This window comes from Epargyreus clarus, unplaced genomic scaffold (assembly GCF_041222505.1).
Source record: "Epargyreus clarus isolate Ecla_fem2 unplaced genomic scaffold, WU_Ecla_fem_2.2 ptg000033l, whole genome shotgun sequence".
Classification (NCBI taxonomy): Eukaryota; Metazoa; Arthropoda; class Insecta; order Lepidoptera; family Hesperiidae; genus Epargyreus; species Epargyreus clarus.
In genome coordinates, this window is record NW_027332238.1 from 4,726,124 (window position 1) to 4,748,095 (window position 21,972).

Here is a 21,972-nt window from a genome sequence, read left to right on the forward strand (position 1 = left end):
AGCGAAAGGAAATTAAAAAACCCTGTGTTGTCTATGTATTTATTTTACAAATTGTCTTTAAAAATGTACTTAAACTTATTACAATATTATTAATATAATATTATTGCCGACACAAGTGACATATCTATCTTAGAGATGAAATATATTCTACAGATCATTCGAAAAGTGATCTCCAAAAATCATAGGTTTCAATTATACAAAAGAAATCATTTTTTGTAAACTTACACTACATCTTTATATATAAAAATTTGTAAAAGCGTGTCTGTACATTTGCATAAGAATAGTGATTTACAATTTCGATTTTTTTAAAACAACACACTGGTTCATTTCATAGTGGTATTTACAAAAATGTGCTTCAATGTTGAATATTTCATGTAATAAAGATGTTTGAAACAAATTTGGAATATAAATAACTGTTACTATCTCGATTTTTTACCAGATTTCGAGTGCAGCATGCCCGAGTTCAATTTAAACGCGTCCGAGTTGGACAGAAACACGCCCGAGCTCGACAGAAACACGTCCGAGTTTGACGGAAACACGCCCGAGTAGGACAGAAACACGCCCGAGTTTGACAGAAATACGCCTGAGTAGGACAGAAACACGCCCGAGTTTCACAGAAATACGCCTGTGTTTCTACACGCCCGAGTTAGACTGAAATGCACCCGAGTTCGGCCGAAGCGTGCCAGAGTTCGACAAGGAATGATTTTACGCGGAAAGTACTTAGTTTATCAATATAGAATTTTCCACAAATTAAACAAACAACAATTAATTTATAAATAAATAATAAAAAACGCATTTTGAAAGAAAATATTTTATTTTACTTTTAATGATAGTTGTGACACAAATATTGAAAAATAGCATTTTTTTCTTAAAAATACTAAACCAAAAAGGATAACAAAGATAAAATCTGTAGATATGTCCTTGAGGCGAAATATAATTGTATGATAAGCCCACTACAAATAAAAGTAATAAAAATTATATTTGAAGTGTTCAAAGCATATTTTTATTTTTTCTTAAATTAAATGCTTTCCAAATTCTGAATTAAAAAATATTTATAATTTGTCTTATAATATATTTGAATTTAGTAAGCTCACTTCAAAATTATTAAATTTCGAAAGATGGACATATCCACTGATTTAAATGTTTCCCCTTTCTCATAGAACCGTTGCCCACGATTTGCCCAGCAGTGGGCTGTGGGCTTATACTGTATAATTGAAACCTTATTTACACAAGTGTTTAAGCTTTTCAAATTTGTACTCATCGAGATAACCGGACTTCACAAAAAAAAAAAAACAAAAAAAGTTTAAATGATTGGCTAAAACAGAATTTATAATTCTATAACAAATTAACCTAAATAATATATAATATACATAAATAAACCTACACGAAAATAATTTTACAAAAAACTGTTAAAATCGTTACTAATATTACATTATGTTAGTATGTATTGCAACAGAGTTACACCTTAAAATGTTAGTTATTTTATCATATTTTTCAAAATTTCAGTCGGTTTTAGTCGCTGTTGAGTCAGATTTGGGCAAAATATCCAATACAATATTCGTATTTTTGCATTATGCAAAAAAGAATTAAATACGTTTTTTCAACATTTTTGAGAAAAAAGTAATATTTTGCCCAAATCTGTTAAATATTCGACCATTTCATGTATTTTTTTAGTTTTGTTAATTCACTGGCTTCCGTAACTAAGCAAACTAGACGAAAATGGAATATTTTTTTCTATCACATTTTTTTTTTGATTTGTTGGTTTTTTTTTTTCGAATTTATAAATATAAAACCTCCGAGATATATATTTTGAAACGACTCTCTCCCGAAATGGTAACATTTTTTTGTTGTGGCAAAAATATGTGCCGTCAAAAACACTAGATTTTTTAAAAATAACTCATAAATAATATGTATTTCCTTATTTTCTTCTACATTAAAATCCTAACAACGTATCATATTTGAAACATTTTGATAAAATATTCGCGAAATTTTCTTTTCCAAAAACTCAAAAAGTATATTTTTTTTTGCTATTTAAGGAAAATAATTCTGAACAAGTTAACCAAAATTCAAAATTATTTAACTTTTACAAAATCAAAATGTTTCCACTATGAAACAAAATTCACAATTTTCAAAGAGATTTCTGTTTAAACAATACTTTGTGCTGAAATGATTTCAATGTATTTTTAATAAAAATAAAAATATATAACTCATACACAATTCATTTATTGTATTTCGCATTATAATGAAGTAAGTGCAAAAATGTAAAAAATATATAAAAAAATGCCAAAATATACAAAACATTTACTTTCGTGTTTACCGTTAACACCGCTAGATGGCAGTAGTATTAATGTCAGAATTAAGAGGCAGCTAAGAGCAACACGCCTTTTTATAATATATAGGAGGAGCAGACGAGCATGCAGTCCACCTGATGGTAAGTGGCTACTGCCGCCCATGGACATCTGTAATCAACACCAGATAGGATTGGATTCCTACAGGAGGTCGGTCACAGATGCGCCGCTACCCCTAAGGACTAAGCTCTAACGCTTCGGAAAAGTATGTCTCCCTTATCACACCCTTCACAGAACACAGCAGCGCTAACAATGCTGTTATAACAGAAATAGCTTTATTAAAATGCAATTTTCTCGAATGGTATTTGCACTTACATCATTGAAATTATATTGCCGCGCTGCTTGCCAAACCTCGACAAACTTACAAATTCAAATGTGTGGATTGAGTGTTTGACGTTGTTTGTGGAGGTCAAACGCTTGTAGCTGATGCAATGGATTATTTTTTTAGCAAAAGGAATTTGCCGCAAGCGCTTGGGATGTCCACACGTTCGTGTTTGTAGAGGTTTGTTGTTCGCGGCAAGTGACAAGTATGTGGAAACAGTATTATTGTTCTACAAGTATTTAGAAATAAGGTCACGTTGAGATGTATGGGATAGGATTTTCTAAGTAATATAAAAATGCAGGTATTTTTGAAAAATATACGTAAAAGATATAGTATGCCTAGATAGAATATAGGCTGTTTAAAGTAAAAACACGTAAGAGTACTTATGTATGTAAGAAGATATACTTCTTTGGTCGTAATAAAAATTATGCTTTCAAAGAAACTTTAATTAGTCGAGCGATGATAAGATGAAAAGAAAATATTACAAATATTATGTGTTACATCGGCGCGCAAATCCGTTGTACGTTAAAAAATTTCTTCATTACTTTTTAATTTTCTCTAAAATGTGCCAAAAAAAGTATAACTTTAAAATTACAAAAGTACCCATTTTAATTCTCATCTAGACATGTGATATCTGTGGTATCGCTATAATTTCTCGTAAATTATAGCTACGTATATTTTTCAAAATATTTTAATTCATTAAATGGTAACAAAGTTTCAAATTCCAGTTAAAATAGTTCATAAGATCATAAACGACTTCGATGACGTAATTTACTAATAATGACGATAAAATATCTTTTGAGTTGTGTTTTTCCTTACTAAGCAATGTTATGTAACGCCATCTATTGTCGTGTGGAGTAAACTTGTAATGTTTAATACAAAGTAGCGACATCTAGTGTATATACTGGTATAAACTTAAATATATGTATATAACGCCATCTAGTGCCAAGTAGATGCATCTTTAATGTTATATACAGTTAGCGCCTTCTATTGCAGAGTAGCTATCAACTTAAGTATGGTATATAGCGCCATCTCTTGTTGGTTGTTGTAAATTACCGAGTAGATTCATTTTATATACACGTAGCGCCATCTATTGCCGAGTAGGTGTCAACTTAAATATGTGTATGTAGCGCCACCTATTGGATTGTTGTCGTAAACTAGTGTTCGCTACCGTCTCGGGCCGTGGAGTCGTCATTGGTCGTAGTGCTTCGCCTTCCTGTCCATGTCCTCGTCGGTGCGGTTCATCGGGTGATCTGTAATACAAGTAACAACTTGTAATACAATATAAATAACTTGCAATACAATTATTTACTTATTTTATTAATAATTATGTAAGAAATATTGATTTGAACTTGTGAATATAAATATACGTCGTCTCAACATTGAGCAGCAGTGGGACTCACCGGGGTCGACACCATTAATCATTTTAGTTGTACATATAGTGTTTATTTATTTATTTGGTAATGGTTACTAACATGTTTTACATATACTTTTTACATTATTGAATAAGATTTACATACAGGCAGTATAATTATTAGTGACGACATCTTGCCAAAACTCGTAAGTAAAAGTATGATAATTAATAATAATAATAATATTACAAAGAAAATTTATTAAATAAGAAAAAAAATAATCAAAATCTTTTTCTAAAGCTTTTGACATCTATCGGAGAAAAGGTATACATTTTCGGTTTTCTCTAACGAATTGTATTCTCTTATAAATATATTTATTGGAGCCCAGCAGTGGGCACTCACCGGGGTGCGGCATCTTGGGCACGAGCACCACGCTGCCGTCGGCGGCCTGCTGCAGCGAGTACTGCGCCGAGGACAGCGGCCGCCCCTCGGGGTCGCGGAGGTTCTGCGGGACGACGTGTGTTTAGTATGTGGGTGTAAATGGGTGTAAAAATCAAAATTTCCGAAATATATTGCTTCGTACATGGATATAGAAAGCTAATAATATAATAATATAGAAAATATATTGCTTAGCATGTGATTGTGGATATAGAAAGGACAAACATTTATATTACAATTGTGGAGATTTGAATGGATGTATAAATGACAAAATGTGTGTATGAATAATTAAATTAATTGTAAAAAAAAATTCAAATACATTTTCCCTTATTTGTTGCTCGAAGTTGATGGCATATTAACAGTCCATCTGATGGTTAATGGTCAATGCAGTAAGAACATTTGTAACAACAAATCAAACAACAGATACGTTGTCTTTGCTTTTCACTGGGACGATCGTTTCATTTGTGTCATGAAGCGCTCCTTCAACCGCTGCCGCTCCGCGAGCAGTACGTGGTACCCCGACCCCCTGTCGCCCCGACCCCCTGTCCCCCCCGACCCCCCGACCCCCTCACCTGGAACACGTGTCGGTAGAGCGCGGCGAAGCGCTCCTTCACCCGCTGGCGCTCCGCGAGGAGGGCATGGTGGTCCCGCTGGGTCCTCGCCTTGCGGTCTCGCACTGTGCGCACCTCGTCCGCTAGGGAGGTGATCTGGTCCAGTTTGCGCTTGCGACAGTTCTGGGCGGCCACCTGGTGGGAACAAAGGAGATTCGGTAAGTAAGGGGTCATCCGATAGGGTATAATCCGCGTAAAACTGCTAGTCCGCTCGGAATATAGAAATGAATCGCGTCGCCATAGCAAATTGTATGACTACACCTGCTCGCAAAAACTTCAGAGCGGACTAGCTGTTTGGCGCGGACTATAATTAATGTAATAATCAGTGAAATGAATTTAAGTAACTTTTAGTAAAATCATTTTCATATTTTCCTCATAAAACCATTCCATTTGTAGTTATTTCTACATAGTTTTAAACCTGGGACACCCGCTATATTAGGTTCAAATTGACAAATATATCATCAAGTCATAGTATTATAAACTGTCATCCAACCCAAGAAGACCCATTCGGAAAAATCACCCTGTATATAAATAATTATAGTTTAAAAACTAAAAACTGCGCTAAAATCGCACAAGGAAAATCGTTAATCCTGATTCCTGACGATCCTGATGAGGAGAATGGGATAAAATTATTAAAATGTCGTGTATTGTCATCGGTTCTTGATAATTGTTCAAAATGGGTAAAAATCAATTTCAAAGATTGCGTTACATACATATAGGTCAAGATAATAAAAGCATGGTAATATACACAAAAAATTTATACATATATATACTAAATAATAAAAGAGATTTCTTAACTAGTATAAAAATAATTAATTAATAAGCGCCATAAAAATGTGCTTTTAGAAGTATACATACCTTATTCTTGCCCCGTCTCCGTATGTCCCTTATGAGAGAGAGCTGCGCTTCACTCAGATCGTGCTTCGAGAGCCGCTCGTTGAACTCGTCCATCGGTAAGTTGATTATGTCGTGGACCTCTAAGGGGATACCTGTTGAAGAAAACACATCATCAGAACTAATCATCAAAACTATCTATACTCTGATTCATAATTAGGTGTCCAAAATGTAAACAAAGGTGTTGACCTATCAAGAAAATACGTTAGAAATAGTAGTTTTTGTTTTGTCGATATTAAAGTAATACAACAATAATAAAATAATAATCTAAATAAATTAAGATTAATTCACATTTTTTAATATTTATATTGCCTCGATTTCGTTCCATACAGTAATAATAATAAAAAATAAAGTTTATGGTAGAAAATTAAAATGTGATAATGGTAACACAATCGGAATCCAAAACATTTCTTGTGCTGCCATTTTTAGTTTCGTAAGTTTCGTAACTGATATTATTCATTTTCGTGATTGTGATCAAACTCTAATGTTTTCTCGTTTACATAATGCGTTTATGTATATTTGTTAAATTTTCGTTTTTTGTTGAGTTTGTTAAAGTTTGTGTTTCTTGTTAATTTTGACAGTGACATTTCTTTGTTTACATTTTGGACACCTAATTATGAATGAAACTATATATAAAAATGAATGTTTGTCTGTATGTCCTTTATAGAATCGTAAACTATGCATTTGATCACGTGGTAATCTTTAGCAAAGTTGTTGTGTATGAGTCACGAAGGTTTCTGTGGTGCGACCAATTTTCGACAGATGGCGCCACTGTCATTCTAATGAAGGTAAACATTTCCAGTTGTATGTATGTCATGTTATTTTTTTTAAAACGCGGGCGAAGCCGTGTGCAATACTAGTTAAAATCATAAATTGTCATTCTCATTAAAATTATTTAAAATAGTCCTCAGTTGCTATCATTTACCGATGAGCGACCTCCGGTAGGAATCTAATCTTATATGGGATTGATTATAGATGTCCATGGACGGCAATACCTCACCATCGGGTGGATGTATGCTGCACAGATGCGCCACTACCGCTCAGGACTAAGCTGGAATGCCGCGAAAAAATGTCTCCCTTCACCAATTTCAAATTATTGAAAAAAAAAACTACAAATACTATCGTTGTACGATACTAACACACACCTAATGCCTTGGCACGCTTCTCGTCCCGGGTTAGGTGCGTTCCGCTCGAGGAGCCGCCGTCGGAGACACTGCCGTCCGTGAGCCGCCGCACTGTTGAAGATGTTACGATTAAATCAAATCATAGTGGTGGAAAGAGGATGTTACAATCAAATAACACTGGTGGGATCAGGATGTTACAATAAAATCACACTGGTGGGATCAGGATGTTACAATCAAATCACACTGGTGGGATCAGGATGTTACAATCAAATCACACTGGTGGGATCAGGATGTTGCAATCGAATCATGATTGGAAGTTGATTGTGTTGTGTTATGTTACGATCAAATCGTATTGGATCTAAGTGTTTATTTTGTCGTAACTTAGACAACATGTTAAGTTACGATAAAATTGATCAGATCAAATCATGATTGAATGGAGATCTTAAATATAAAGCGAACACGAGAAAAGCACGAGAAACGAGTGTGTGTTTTTCTCGCGTTCTCGCGAGAATGTGGAGCAGGCTTAACATCATGTGTTTGCGAGCGCGTATTATGTATGCGCTTGTGTGTGTGAGTGTGCTTACGAGCGTGCGTGCATGTGTGTGGGGTTGTGACGCGTGTGTATGTATGAATGTATGTATGTATGATGTGTGTGTGTCACCTCTCTTGTCGCGCGTGGGCAGCCGCGGCTCTGCGGGCGGCGGCGCGCTGTACGTGTGGTTGTGTGTATGTATGTATGTATGTATGATGTGTGTGTGTCACCTCTCTTGTCGCGCGTGGGCAGCCGCGGCTCTGCGGGCGGCGGCGCGCTGTACGTGTGGTTGTGTGTATGTATGTATGTATGTATGATGTGTGTGTGTCACCTCTCTTGTCGCGCGTGGGCAGCCGCGGCTCTGCGGGCGGCGGCGCGCTGTACGTGTGGTTGTGTGTATGTATGTATGTATGTATGATGTGTGTGTGTCACCTCTCTTGTCGCGCGTGGGCAGCCGCGGCTCTGCGGGCGGCGGCGCGCTGTACGTGTGGTTGTGTGTATGTATGTATGTATGTATGATGTGTGTGTGTCACCTCTCTTGTCGCGCGTGGGCAGCCGCGGCTCTGCGGGCGGCGGCGCGCTGTACGTGTGGTTGTGTGTATGTATGTATGTATGTATGATGTGTGTGTGTCACCTCTCTTGTCGCGCGTGGGCAGCCGCGGCTCTGCGGGCGGCGGCGCGCTGTACGTGTGGTTGTGTGTATGTATGTATGTATGTATGATGTGTGTGTGTCACCTCTCTTGTCGCGCGTGGGCAGCCGCGGCTCTGCGGGCGGCGGCGCGCTGTACGTGTGGTTGTGTGTATGTATGTATGTATGTATGATGTGTGTGTGTCACCTCTCTTGTCGCGCGTGGGCAGCCGCGGCTCTGCGGGCGGCGGCGCGCTGTACGTGTGGTTGTGTGTATGTATGTATGTATGTATGATGTGTGTGTGTCACCTCTCTTGTCGCGCGTGGGCAGCCGCGGCTCTGCGGGCGGCGGCGCGCTGTACGTGTGGTTGTGTGTATGTATGTATGTATGTATGATGTGTGTGTGTCACCTCTCTTGTCGCGCGTGGGCAGCCGCGGCTCTGCGGGCGGCGGCGCGCTGTACGTGTGGTTGTGTGTATGTATGTATGTATGTATGATGTGTGTGTGTCACCTCTCTTGTCGCGCGTGGGCAGCCGCGGCTCTGCGGGCGGCGGCGCGCTGTACGTGTGGTTGTGTGTATGTATGTATGTATGTATGATGTGTGTGTGTCACCTCTCTTGTCGCGCGTGGGCAGCCGCGGCTCTGCGGGCGGCGGCGCGCTGTACGTGTGGTTGTGTGTATGTATGTATGTATGTATGATGTGTGTGTGTCACCTCTCTTGTCGCGCGTGGGCAGCCGCGGCTCTGCGGGCGGCGGCGCGCTGTACGTGTGGTTGTGTGTATGTATGTATGTATGTATGATGTGTGTGTGTCACCTCTCTTGTCGCGCGTGGGCAGCCGCGGCTCTGCGGGCGGCGGCGCGCTGTACGTGTGGTTGTGTGTATGTATGTATGTATGTATGATGTGTGTGTGTCACCTCTCTTGTCGCGCGTGGGCAGCCGCGGCTCTGCGGGCGGCGGCGCGCTGTACGTGTGGTTGTGTGTATGTATGTATGTATGTATGATGTGTGTGTGTCACCTCTCTTGTCGCGCGTGGGCAGCCGCGGCTCTGCGGGCGGCGGCGCGCTGTACGTGTGGTTGTGTGTATGTATGTATGTATGTATGATGTGTGTGTGTCACCTCTCTTGTCGCGCGTGGGCAGCCGCGGCTCTGCGGGCGGCGGCGCGCTGTACGTGTGGTTGTGTGTATGTATGTATGTATGTATGATGTGTGTGTGTCACCTCTCTTGTCGCGCGTGGGCAGCCGCGGCTCTGCGGGCGGCGGCGCGCTGTACGTGTGGTTGTGTGTATGTATGTATGTATGTATGATGTGTGTGTGTCACCTCTCTTGTCGCGCGTGGGCAGCCGCGGCTCTGCGGGCGGCGGCGCGCTGTACGTGTGGTTGTGTGTATGTATGTATGTATGTATGATGTGTGTGTGTCACCTCTCTTGTCGCGCGTGGGCAGCCGCGGCTCTGCGGGCGGCGGCGCGCTGTACGTGTGGTTGTGTGTATGTATGTATGTATGTATGATGTGTGTGTGTCACCTCTCTTGTCGCGCGTGGGCAGCCGCGGCTCTGCGGGCGGCGGCGCGCTGTACGTGTGGTTGTGTGTATGTATGTATGTATGTATGATGTGTGTGTGTCACCTCTCTTGTCGCGCGTGGGCAGCCGCGGCTCTGCGGGCGGCGGCGCGCTGTACGTGTGGTTGTGTGTATGTATGTATGTATGTATGATGTGTGTGTGTCACCTCTCTTGTCGCGCGTGGGCAGCCGCGGCTCTGCGGGCGGCGGCGCGCTGTACGTGTGGTTGTGTGTATGTATGTATGTATGTATGATGTGTGTGTGTCACCTCTCTTGTCGCGCGTGGGCAGCCGCGGCTCTGCGGGCGGCGGCGCGCTGTACGTGTGGTTGTGTGTATGTATGTATGTATGTATGATGTGTGTGTGTCACCTCTCTTGTCGCGCGTGGGCAGCCGCGGCTCTGCGGGCGGCGGCGCGCTGTACGTGTGGTTGTGTGTATGTATGTATGTATGTATGATGTGTGTGTGTCACCTCTCTTGTCGCGCGTGGGCAGCCGCGGCTCTGCGGGCGGCGGCGCGCTGTACGTGTGGTTGTGTGTATGTATGTATGTATGTATGATGTGTGTGTGTCACCTCTCTTGTCGCGCGTGGGCAGCCGCGGCTCTGCGGGCGGCGGCGCGCTGTACGTGTGGTTGTGTGTATGTATGTATGTATGTATGATGTGTGTGTGTCACCTCTCTTGTCGCGCGTGGGCAGCCGCGGCTCTGCGGGCGGCGGCGCGCTGTACGTGTGGTTGTGTGTATGTATGTATGTATGTATGATGTGTGTGTGTCACCTCTCTTGTCGCGCGTGGGCAGCCGCGGCTCTGCGGGCGGCGGCGCGCTGTACGTGTGGTTGTGTGTATGTATGTATGTATGTATGATGTGTGTGTGTCACCTCTCTTGTCGCGCGTGGGCAGCCGCGGCTCTGCGGGCGGCGGCGCGCTGTACGTGTGGTTGTGTGTATGTATGTATGTATGTATGATGTGTGTGTGTCACCTCTCTTGTCGCGCGTGGGCAGCCGCGGCTCTGCGGGCGGCGGCGCGCTGTACGTGTGGTTGTGTGTATGTATGTATGTATGTATGATGTGTGTGTGTCACCTCTCTTGTCGCGCGTGGGCAGCCGCGGCTCTGCGGGCGGCGGCGCGCTGTACGTGTGGTTGTGTGTATGTATGTATGTATGTATGATGTGTGTGTGTCACCTCTCTTGTCGCGCGTGGGCAGCCGCGGCTCTGCGGGCGGCGGCGCGCTGTACGTGTGGTTGTGTGTATGTATGTATGTATGTATGATGTGTGTGTGTCACCTCTCTTGTCGCGCGTGGGCAGCCGCGGCTCTGCGGGCGGCGGCGCGCTGTACGTGTGGTTGTGTGTATGTATGTATGTATGTATGATGTGTGTGTGTCACCTCTCTTGTCGCGCGTGGGCAGCCGCGGCTCTGCGGGCGGCGGCGCGCTGTACGTGTGGTTGTGTGTATGTATGTATGTATGTATGATGTGTGTGTGTCACCTCTCTTGTCGCGCGTGGGCAGCCGCGGCTCTGCGGGCGGCGGCGCGCTGTACGTGTGGTTGTGTGTATGTATGTATGTATGTATGATGTGTGTGTGTCACCTCTCTTGTCGCGCGTGGGCAGCCGCGGCTCTGCGGGCGGCGGCGCGCTGTACGTGTGGTTGTGTGTATGTATGTATGTATGTATGATGTGTGTGTGTCACCTCTCTTGTCGCGCGTGGGCAGCCGCGGCTCTGCGGGCGGCGGCGCGCTGTACGTGTGGTTGTGTGTATGTATGTATGTATGTATGATGTGTGTGTGTCACCTCTCTTGTCGCGCGTGGGCAGCCGCGGCTCTGCGGGCGGCGGCGCGCTGTACGTGTGGTTGTGTGTATGTATGTATGTATGTATGATGTGTGTGTGTCACCTCTCTTGTCGCGCGTGGGCAGCCGCGGCTCTGCGGGCGGCGGCGCGCTGTACGTGTGGTTGTGTGTATGTATGTATGTATGTATGATGTGTGTGTGTCACCTCTCTTGTCGCGCGTGGGCAGCCGCGGCTCTGCGGGCGGCGGCGCGCTGTACGTGTGGTTGTGTGTATGTATGTATGTATGTATGATGTGTGTGTGTCACCTCTCTTGTCGCGCGTGGGCAGCCGCGGCTCTGCGGGCGGCGGCGCGCTGTACGTGTGGTTGTGTGTATGTATGTATGTATGTATGATGTGTGTGTGTCACCTCTCTTGTCGCGCGTGGGCAGCCGCGGCTCTGCGGGCGGCGGCGCGCTGTACGTGTGGTTGTGTGTATGTATGTATGTATGTATGATGTGTGTGTGTCACCTCTCTTGTCGCGCGTGGGCAGCCGCGGCTCTGCGGGCGGCGGCGCGCTGTACGTGTGGTTGTGTGTATGTATGTATGTATGTATGATGTGTGTGTGTCACCTCTCTTGTCGCGCGTGGGCAGCCGCGGCTCTGCGGGCGGCGGCGCGCTGTACGTGTGGTTGTGGCGCACTCGCTCGCCGAATGAGAACCGCGCGGCGACTGGGGGGTTACCCTGTGGAGAACACGGTGTTATAGAATTGTACTGTGTGTTACATTGAGCGCAGGCTTTAGCAATACTGGGAGCGTTGGGGGGTTGGCCTGTGCCGGGGAGAACAGTGTTATATTGTGTTACACTGATCTGAGGGTAAAGCTATGCTGGTAGCATTGGGTTTGAAATGAAAAACTTGAACAAAACATTTTTATTTATAACTTTCTTCCCGTAAATGTATAATTTCGAATACGAACAATATTTTAAAATTTGTTTAAGGTATGATTATCCGGATCACTTTTTAATAGTCCGGCATTTTATAAAAACCTTATTCTTATGGTAAAAAAATTGTTTTAGTAAGAAAATCTTAATAGCGTGATTCAGGATTCACACAACGCCATCTATTGCCGAGTAGCGGAGATGCACATCACATTATCGTATGACTCTATCTTTTAATAATTAATAGTATTCGCGTATTGAATGATACTAGTGTCGACATCTGTTATCGAGTAGCAGAAAGTTACTTAATAATAATCTAATAATTCATACTTATTAATTAATTATTCTCCTTATTAATTATTAATTCAATAATGATCTATAAATGCTAATAATCTCACCTGAAGTAAGGTGTGACTCGAATGCGGGGAGTTTATGTCGATCGCAGGTTGGAAAGCGGTGACGTGTGGCGGGGCCAGCTGGTGTCGAGCGTTGAGATCCACTGGAAAATATCATTAACGTTATTGGATAACATCAACATAGAGTGTGGTACAAACTTTGAGATCCACTAGATGTTTGATGTTCTTATGCTAAAGAAGTAGATTTAAAGTGTATTCATTTGAATCGATTTGATTTAAAAACTTATATTTTTAAACTCACTTAGAAGACTACTTCGCCGGCATCGAATTTCGAAGATCTAAAACCCCGTTTAAACTGGTATGGTGACTTGAATGGGTGCTATTTACACACAGACAAGTATAAAAGCACCCAGAAACAGAGCAAAAATCTATATAACTAAACTTGATATGTAACACGTTAATACTATCCGTTGTCAAAATTCGATCTTTGGTCGACAAAAAATGGATAGATTGGTTATTAATAACGATACACCCTTAGACCAATCGGTCTCTGGCATCATCGCATATGTTCTTTTAACTGTTTATTTATTAATTATTTATTTATTATGTTAAAAAGATAGGTTATGCACCAATAACACGTATTAACAATCATTAAAAATACATTTATATAGACAGAGAAAAATAGATTATATAAATTCACAATGTTGATGTTAATAATAATAAAAAACAATAATAATGCATGCATGCTTACCGTTATGCATATGCATGTTCTCATGGTGGTAGGTCTGTTCGCACTCGTACTTCACGACCCCAGGGGGTCTCGCCGGGACCAGCGGCTCCAGGGGAGGCGCTGGGGGTTGCTCCTGGGGGTACAAAACACCATCATTAATATAAAGGGGTTAAAATACTACGTAGGGGTTGTCAGTGTTAAATAGCTTATTTTTATACCCTTATTATAGGGCGGGTGAGATTACTAAAATTCTGCTTAAGTAATACTTTTCAATGACACAAATAATTAAAATTGAGAAGGATTTAGGTATTGGCCAACTTAATGTGTGGGGAAATTGGGTGTAGAGTGGGGGTGACGTGGGAGTAGATGGGGGTGACGTGGGGGTAAATGGGGGTAACGTGGGTGTCGTGGGGGTAAATGGGGGTAACGTGATTTACTAGCAATGTAGTTATTGTAGGATTAATATTGGGTGGAGTGGGGGTAAACAGGGGTAACTTAGAGGTTATTTTAAACACTATAACATTGTTTACAAAGAGTTGTGTACCTGGAAGCACCTCTTGCCGAACATGTGGTGTTTCTTCTGCGGCGGCTGTGTTGTCCGCTCGCGGCCGTAAGCGCTGTCGTACGGGCGGAACTTCGAACTGTAGACAAACGTACAATCTTAATATATAAAAATGAATGTTTGTCTATATGTCCATTATAGAAATGTAAACTATGCATTTGATCATATGATGATCTTTAGCAAAGTTGCTGTGCTTTTATATGTAAATTATCTTTATGACTATAAATCTGTTTTAGTTTGAGGTTTTCGGTAATTATTTATAAATGTTTTAAATCTTTACGTTTCCTGCAGAATGCATATTTAATATCCTCATAACATATTGAAGTTATAAAATGAGGTCATGTGCAAATATTGTAAAACCTACCCCTTATTTAGACCCTAAGGGGACGAAATTTCATAAAATCCGTCTTAGTCTAATCCAGTTGTGGAAGAAATTCTCTCCTTGGATAGCAATCATACCAACGGGCCGTAGAAGAACGCCGCGCTTACATAATAACATGTATTTTTTCTCAAAGTCATTTTCTTAGACTAAAAGTGAATTTACTACAGACAGTGTCTTAGGTGCGTATCATGGCAAACAAAGGTATTAAACTATACCTATATTAACCTATGTATCTCCTGTTTATATGTAGTATCATCATTAACCCATTACTGTCCCACGGCTGGGCACGGGTCTCCTATCAGAATGAGAAGGATTAGGTCATAGTCCACCGCGCTGGCCAAGTGCGTATTGGTAGACTTCACATACTTTTGAGATTTTTTTCATAAATCTCTCAGCTGTGCAGGTTTCCTCACGATGTTTTCCTTCACCGTTTAGCAAGTGATAATTAATTTCTAATACGCACATAACTTTGAAAAATCAGAGGTGCGTGCCTGGGATTTGAACCTCGGATCCCTCGATCGAGAGGCCGAGTTTCTTGACCACTAGGCTATCACTGCTATATATGATATGTAGTATATTGTATAGAAAAATATGTTATTTTTGTGTGTCCTTCTGTGTGTTAATGTAAGGTCTTACCTGTGAAACTCCTGAGCGGAGTCGCTACCATCACACCACTCGCCGTCCGAGAGCGATGGTACCCTCTCCGAACCCATCGACGACACCGCGCTGTCCGACGCCGAGTCTCTCTCTGTCAACATTATCATGTTTAGTATGAGCTGTCGCTTGTCGTGTTCGTCGTGGACTGTCATGTTTGTCGTCATGGACTGTCATGTTTGTAATCACGGTCTGTCATGTTAGTAATCATGGTCTGTCAAGTTTTTCATCATTTTTTGTGAAATTAGTCATCTTGGATTGTCAAGTTCGTCATAATTGTCAGTCAAGTTTGTCATCATAGTTTGTCATGTTTATCATCATGATCTGTCATGTTCGTCATCATCTTTTTGAAGATACTGTTCTTTTAGGGCGTTTCGGAAACATTTCGAGGGTTTTGTGTAAACATAAATAAAAACTAATTGGATAGCAAGTAATGTAAACTTTGAGGAAAAAAAAAATAATACTGATAAATATTAATTTACAATACTTGAAAAAATCAAAATATATAGACAAGAATACCTTAAAAATGGGAGTACCTTATTTTTCTGTGTGTTACATTTAGGATTGGACCATCTACGCACACTTGCGAAATTCATTATATAAATGCATACCTTGTGTCATAGCCATGTGCGTGTGGTTGTGTGGTAGGTGTGGTGGAGCACCATCCAACATACGCATCGTGTACATTCCTAGAACAAAAAAATATAGTTTAAAAACTAAAAAAACACGCTAAAATCGCACAAGGAAATTCGTTAATCCGGATTCCTGACTATCCTGATGAGAACAATGGGATAAAATTATATACATCGCGTATTGTCATCGGTTCTTGATAATTGTCAAAAATTTTAAATTAATCGGACCGTTCAAAGTGGGTAAAATCGAGTTCAAAGATTCCGTTACATACATACAGGTCAAGCTAATAAAAGCGTGGTAAAAATGTATATTAAAAAAAAATCAATTATAAAAACGAAATATTTGGCGATTAATTTTAGTATTTGTTGTTATAGCGGCCTCTATTATACATTCTGTGAAAATTTCAAGTGTCTATCTATTATGGTTCCAGAGATAAGAGCCCTGTGACAGACAGACAGACGGGCAGACAGCGGAGGCTTAGTAAAGGGTTCCGTTTTACCCTTTGGGCACGAAACCTTTAAAACGACTGCTTAAAAATATATGCCTGCCTACGTCACTCCCACAATTTAGACGAATCCAACGACACCTCATATTTTAGCCTACAAGCCGTTTGGGCTGTTGGCTGTAGGGCTGGGTTTAAAGGTGGTAGAACCCTTTGTGGTTCGACTCCGCGGGACCACCGCCACATCTATTTCTACCTAATAACAGCAGTGTTAGGCGCTGCTGTGTTCTGGTTTGAAGGGTGTGGTAAGGGAGACAGACTTTTCCGAGGCGTTCCAGCTTAGTCCTCAGGGGTAGCGGCGCATCTGTTGCCGACCTCAGGTGGGAATATATAATCCTAACTGGGGTTGATTACAGATGTCCATGGGCGGCAGTAGCCACTTACCATCAGGTGGTCTGTATGCTCGTCTACTACTCCTAGATTTTATAAAAAAAAAACAAAGAATGAGACATACATACAAATATACTTTTGGAAACATTACCCTCTGAATTTGGATAAAATCAAGCTTTTTAATAGTCATTTTGTTTTTCTTGTCATGTTTATGTGTGTGTGTTTCTTCTAATAAAAACCTTTTTGATACATATCAGTGGATAAAAATAATTAGTACCTACGTCATAGTGACATGTCCGCCATATCGGATTAAGAATGACACCACTAATCTAATCATGTATTGTCATCAAAACAAAACCAAAATTTTAACTGAATCCGTTTAAGGTTAACTGTATACTTATTGTGAGTTTTTACGTTTTTACAAAAATGACTGTTTTGGTATTTGTTAACGTATTTGCTCATACATTTCCAATCAGCGCCCCTAGCGGACTGTATCAGAACTGATTCCTACCTGAGGCCGGCCACAGATGCGGCCCTACCCCTGAGGACTAAGCTGGAACGCCTCGGAAAAGTAACTCTCCCTTACAATACCCTTCAAAACGGAACTCAGCAGCGCCTAACACAGCTGTTACAACAGAAGAGTTCAAATAACAACAATAAGCAAAATTTGTGGAAAAACCAACACAGAAAAACATTTCTCGTCAAAGCCTAGAAAACTAAAATATGGAGTTCCCCAAGGCAGTATACTGGGCCCTTTGTTATTTTTACTATATATTAATGACCTGACGAAAGTTACAAAACATAAGATGACATTATTTGCAGATGACAGCACCGTACTGTTTACTGGTAACAATTTTAAGAATTTGGAAAATGACATTAATGATACGTTGACATCTATTATACATTGGTCTAATCATCATAATTTGAAAATTAATTTAAATAAAACTAAAATAATGAATTTTAATCATGGACGTGACATAAGCTCTAAAATTAATATAAGTTATCTAGGTGAGACTATTGAACACATTGAGAAAATTAAATTTTTTGGTCTACACATTGACAAACAGATGAACTGGAAAGCGCATACAGATTATATCTGCCAGACACTAAGTAAATTTTCATTTGTATTACGCAAATTACAAAAAATTGTGTCTCGCGAAGTGGTATTAACCGCTTACCATGGTCATGTAGTAGCTATTCTCAGATATGGCATTATGTTCTGGGGAAACTCTACAGATAAAGAAAAAGTGTTAAAGGCTCAAAAAAAGTGCATTAGAGCTATTTGCAATCTAAACCAGAGAGAATCGTGCAGACCTTATTTTAAAAAACTAAAGTTATTAACTGTACCTTGTATGTATATTTTTGAATGCGCTTTATTTGTAAAACGTAATCCAGAATTATTTAAATTTCATTCTAGAGCCCGTCTTAAAGATAAGGTACAAACTGTGAAATGTAACACACATATATTTAAACAAAGCTTATTTGCCAAAGCACCAGTGATATACAATAAAATACCAAAAACAATACGGCATATAAGCGACAATCAAAACTTTAAAAATAAATTACACGAATATCTCATTGACAAGTCCTACTACCACATTAATGATTTTTATAATGACTTTAACTGAAACAATTATTTTTCTATTATATCTTGTCTCTTTTTAAGTATGAGCCATTATTTTATAAAAAAATATTTTTATTTGTACTGACATGCTATTTTGTTGTTTAATTATTAATTTAATATGATGATTTCTATTAATTTTATTATTGTATCCTTTTTTCTAGTTCAATATTATTATTTTAATTTAATTTTAATTAGAATTATTACCTATGACATATTTGCATACCCTTTGGGTTAGGATAGGAGCACAAAACTAATGTATTCCACATATAATGTATTTCACCTTATCCTGCAATAAATAAATGAATTGAATTGAAATAGGTGTGGCGATGGTGCCGCTGGAGTCGAACCACAAAGGGGTAGACGCTCTAAACGCCTTTATATTTCAAGGCACAGGTGCCTGCCTTGTTCGAACCTAAGAACCCCCGAAAGCCACCACTGGGGCTCACTAGGCTATCACTTCTAAGCCAAATATTGCTAGTAAGAAATAATTTCATAACAAACTATATTTTGCGATAAGTGATAAAATATGTCTACGCATAACAACTTGTAACTCTTTATCTTAAGTTACATTTTTTTATCACCAAAATCCCTTAGCAACGATGACTGTCAATTTTGTTCTTCGATTGTAAATTTTCGGAAATGATAATAACATTTTTCGGCAAAAGTATAAACGCGTGTAAATTTTGGTACCTACTTAAGAAATTTTGAATTTTAATCTAAATATATATAACTCAAAGGTGACTGACTGACGTAGTGATCTATCAACGCACTTCCCAAGCCACTGGACGGATCGGGCTGAAATTTTGCATGCAGATAGATGTTATGACGTAGCATCCGCTAAGAATGGATTTAGGATTTTATGAGCGAAGCCGCGAACAAAAGCTCGTTTAAGTATAAATTTTAACTATTTATAAAAAGTAGTGAATTAGAATGCAGTGTAATGGTAAGTAGCTACTGCCGCCCATCTATATTCAACCTCAGATAGGATTAAACTCCTACTTAAGATTGAGCATAGATGCATCGCCAACCTTGAAGACTAAGCTAGAACGCCTCGGATAACTTTTATAATAAAATACTGAAAACTTTAAATTTTGGTCGAATCATGAGTCGGCAAAAATTTGTTTTTTAACTAGAATTTATCAAATCTTTTTTTTAAATCAAAATAGGTTCTTTACAGAGCACTTCTTGAATGTCAATACAACTACCACCACTTCACAGTGTGTCGTTATGGAGAAGAAGCGGCGAAAGAAACTCCATAACACACATTTTTAATAATAAAACTCTGTCATCATTACTTTTGACTAATCAAGTATATGATTATGTAATAAAATTGGCAATATGTGACCACGTGATAAGTGATAAGCGGCCATATTATCTCAAATTCGCTAAGGACATGTCCAAAACCACGTACGCATCATGACTTGACTAAAATATATCGAAAATAGTACTATGTCATCGTTATTCGTTATATATTGTTGACGTGTGAACACATTCGGGTTTGCTTGTGTGCGGTTTTTAGTATTTTGAAGCAAATTCTACTTGTTTTTGAGGAAAGCCCCTAAGGGGTCAGTTCGGTAAACTCCAAAGGGGTTGCATTTCGCTGTGAAATGTGCCCAATGGGTCACAACTTTATGAAGGTGGTAGAATCCTTTGTGGTTTAACTCCGGAGGCACTACCGTCACACCTAATTGTGCCTGACCACAGCAGTGAACAGCGCTGTTGTGTTCCGGTTTGAAGGGTGTGGTAAGGGAGACATACTTTTTCGAGGTATTCCAGCTTGGACCTCAAGGGTAGCGGCACATCTGTGTTCAAACTCAAAAGCCACTTGCCATAATGTGTAAATTCCAATTGGAATTGGAATTTTCGGTTTGAAAAGTACCTAAGGGGTTATTCAAGTAATATGTAAACACCAAAATGGTATTTTTGGGAAGAAAAGTGCCTGAGGGGTCATTAAAGTATTGCGTTAACACCAAAGGGGTTGGTATTTGGGTAAAGTTTATGGTTTGTTATATTAGCTTAAAATAATGCTAAAATTAAATTTTGTAAATACAGCCGGACATTTCCAATTTTATTTATACATATATATGTAAGAGATATTGAGTGCTATTATAACTTTTTTTTAAATTACAGAGGTCAGAGATTTTTTTGTAAATTATTAAAATTTGGTATTCGAATAGTTTACCCAAAAATTGTGGTTAAACGTAGGGTCAATAAGTACAAAATGGTGGAGATACAATTTTTTAAAATTTGCGGAAATTTTAAACAATATTTCGATTTTGATACAAAGAGCCTGAGTAAGACTTTGATCTAATAATCTAGGATATCAATTGGGTGCTAGAGCCAGTATGGTTCGACCGAGGTATAGTCCGCTTTAAACAGCTAGTCCGCTCTGAATATAGAAATGAATCGCGTCGCCATAGCAAATTGTATGACTACACCTGCTCGCAACAACTTCAGAGCGGACTAGCAGTTTGGCGCGGAATATACCCCCGTAACACCTATTTCTAGCGTGAAACAGTTCTGTAATTCTGTGTTTGTCGGCTGACCTACATATAAGGCACCTACTCTCTTTCTTCTAGGGATCTTCTACTAGAGTCGCAATACATTTGTGATCTTCTTCAGGCAGATTTTTTCGCTAAAAATACTTCTTATAAAATATTACTACGAATTGATAATTACCTAGTGGTATGCCTTATTAAATAAATAAATAAATTACTAGCAAGGTCTGTATTTTTTTTGGTACACGAAATCATCCAACATTTTTAATAATACATAATACATATTATGGACACCAAAAACTAATTAAAATTTCGTTTACTGAAAAACGGTTATTTAAGATTTCTTTAGTAAAAAACCTTTTTTACAGTAATATTTATGTGTACTTTTCAGTTTTTCCAATAAATCATTTTATATAGATAATTATAATTACTCAAAGAAATACGAATTATACTATTATTAGTACATTATCTCTTATTACTGTTTCATATCTCATATGAAATATTTACATGCGGTGACGTCATGTGCGGATAAATAACTTTCATGTATTTTAATTCGTCATTTTTATTTTCTAGGAATTTTTAATATTATTCAATAATTGTATAGTTGTGTAAATTATGACGTCATTATGTAGATTTTTAAGAGAATATATACATAGTCGACTTTATGGTAAAGTGCTTACAGCTGCTCATGGACATGTGTAACTAACTTCATATAATACTATGCTTCTAACTGAAGTTGATCACAGATGCGTTGTCAGTCCTGAAGACTAAAATGGTCGCCTCATATTGGCGCCTTTTATTTATTCTTTTTTCAAAATTAAAATCAGTTTAAGGTTTGTTTTAATTACGAAAAATATAGAAATTTAAATAAGGAATATTAGACATTTCATTTATAAAATATAAGAAAATAACTTTTAAATATGGTTAAAATTTGATTAAATATTTTAAGTTTAATCTATTAAATAATTTGAAGCACATACCTGAAAGAATAATATAATTTTTAAAAGTTTAACCAACTGTCAAATTGCAGTACAGATTAAAAAGAGATAGTTATTAAACAAACAAACACAGATAACTCACCATCGTATCTCAATTTGTAGTAATTGTTTAGGTACTCCTTCGCCTCTGTGTACAACACCGGGTTGAAATATGGCGGGACCGGGTAAAATGGCGCCGAATATGAATAGTGGAGAACTGACA

General features: G+C 39.9%; 1 protein-coding gene across 9 annotated transcripts in view; it reads right to left on the reverse strand.

The window, feature by feature from the left end:
* Positions 1 to 3,495: 3,495 nt before the first annotated feature.
* LOC140755454 (segmentation protein cap'n'collar) overlaps positions 3,496 to 21,972 on the reverse strand; it is a 150,088-nt gene continuing 131,611 nt past the window's right edge. For 7 of the 9 annotated variants that reach the window (XM_073090724.1, XM_073090723.1, XM_073090718.1 and 4 more), the window contains exons 12-22: positions 15,797 to 15,874; positions 15,168 to 15,279; positions 14,132 to 14,228; positions 13,609 to 13,720; positions 12,900 to 13,000; positions 12,195 to 12,306; positions 7,105 to 7,200; positions 5,930 to 6,060; positions 5,033 to 5,206; positions 4,425 to 4,527; positions 3,496 to 3,923 (exon numbers count right to left, since the gene is read on the reverse strand). In XM_073090724.1, coding sequence (XP_072946825.1) covers positions 3,862 to 3,923; positions 4,425 to 4,527; positions 5,033 to 5,206; positions 5,930 to 6,060; positions 7,105 to 7,200; positions 12,195 to 12,306; positions 12,900 to 13,000; positions 13,609 to 13,720; positions 14,132 to 14,228; positions 15,168 to 15,279; positions 15,797 to 15,874 — 1,178 coding nt within the window. In that variant the 3' untranslated portion in view covers positions 3,496 to 3,861. The remainder of the gene's footprint in view (positions 3,924 to 4,424; positions 4,528 to 5,032; positions 5,207 to 5,929; positions 6,061 to 7,104; positions 7,201 to 12,194; positions 12,307 to 12,899; positions 13,001 to 13,608; positions 13,721 to 14,131; positions 14,229 to 15,167; positions 15,280 to 15,796; positions 15,875 to 21,972) is intronic. The other 2 variants (XM_073090725.1, XM_073090721.1) reach the window with 1 other exon arrangement.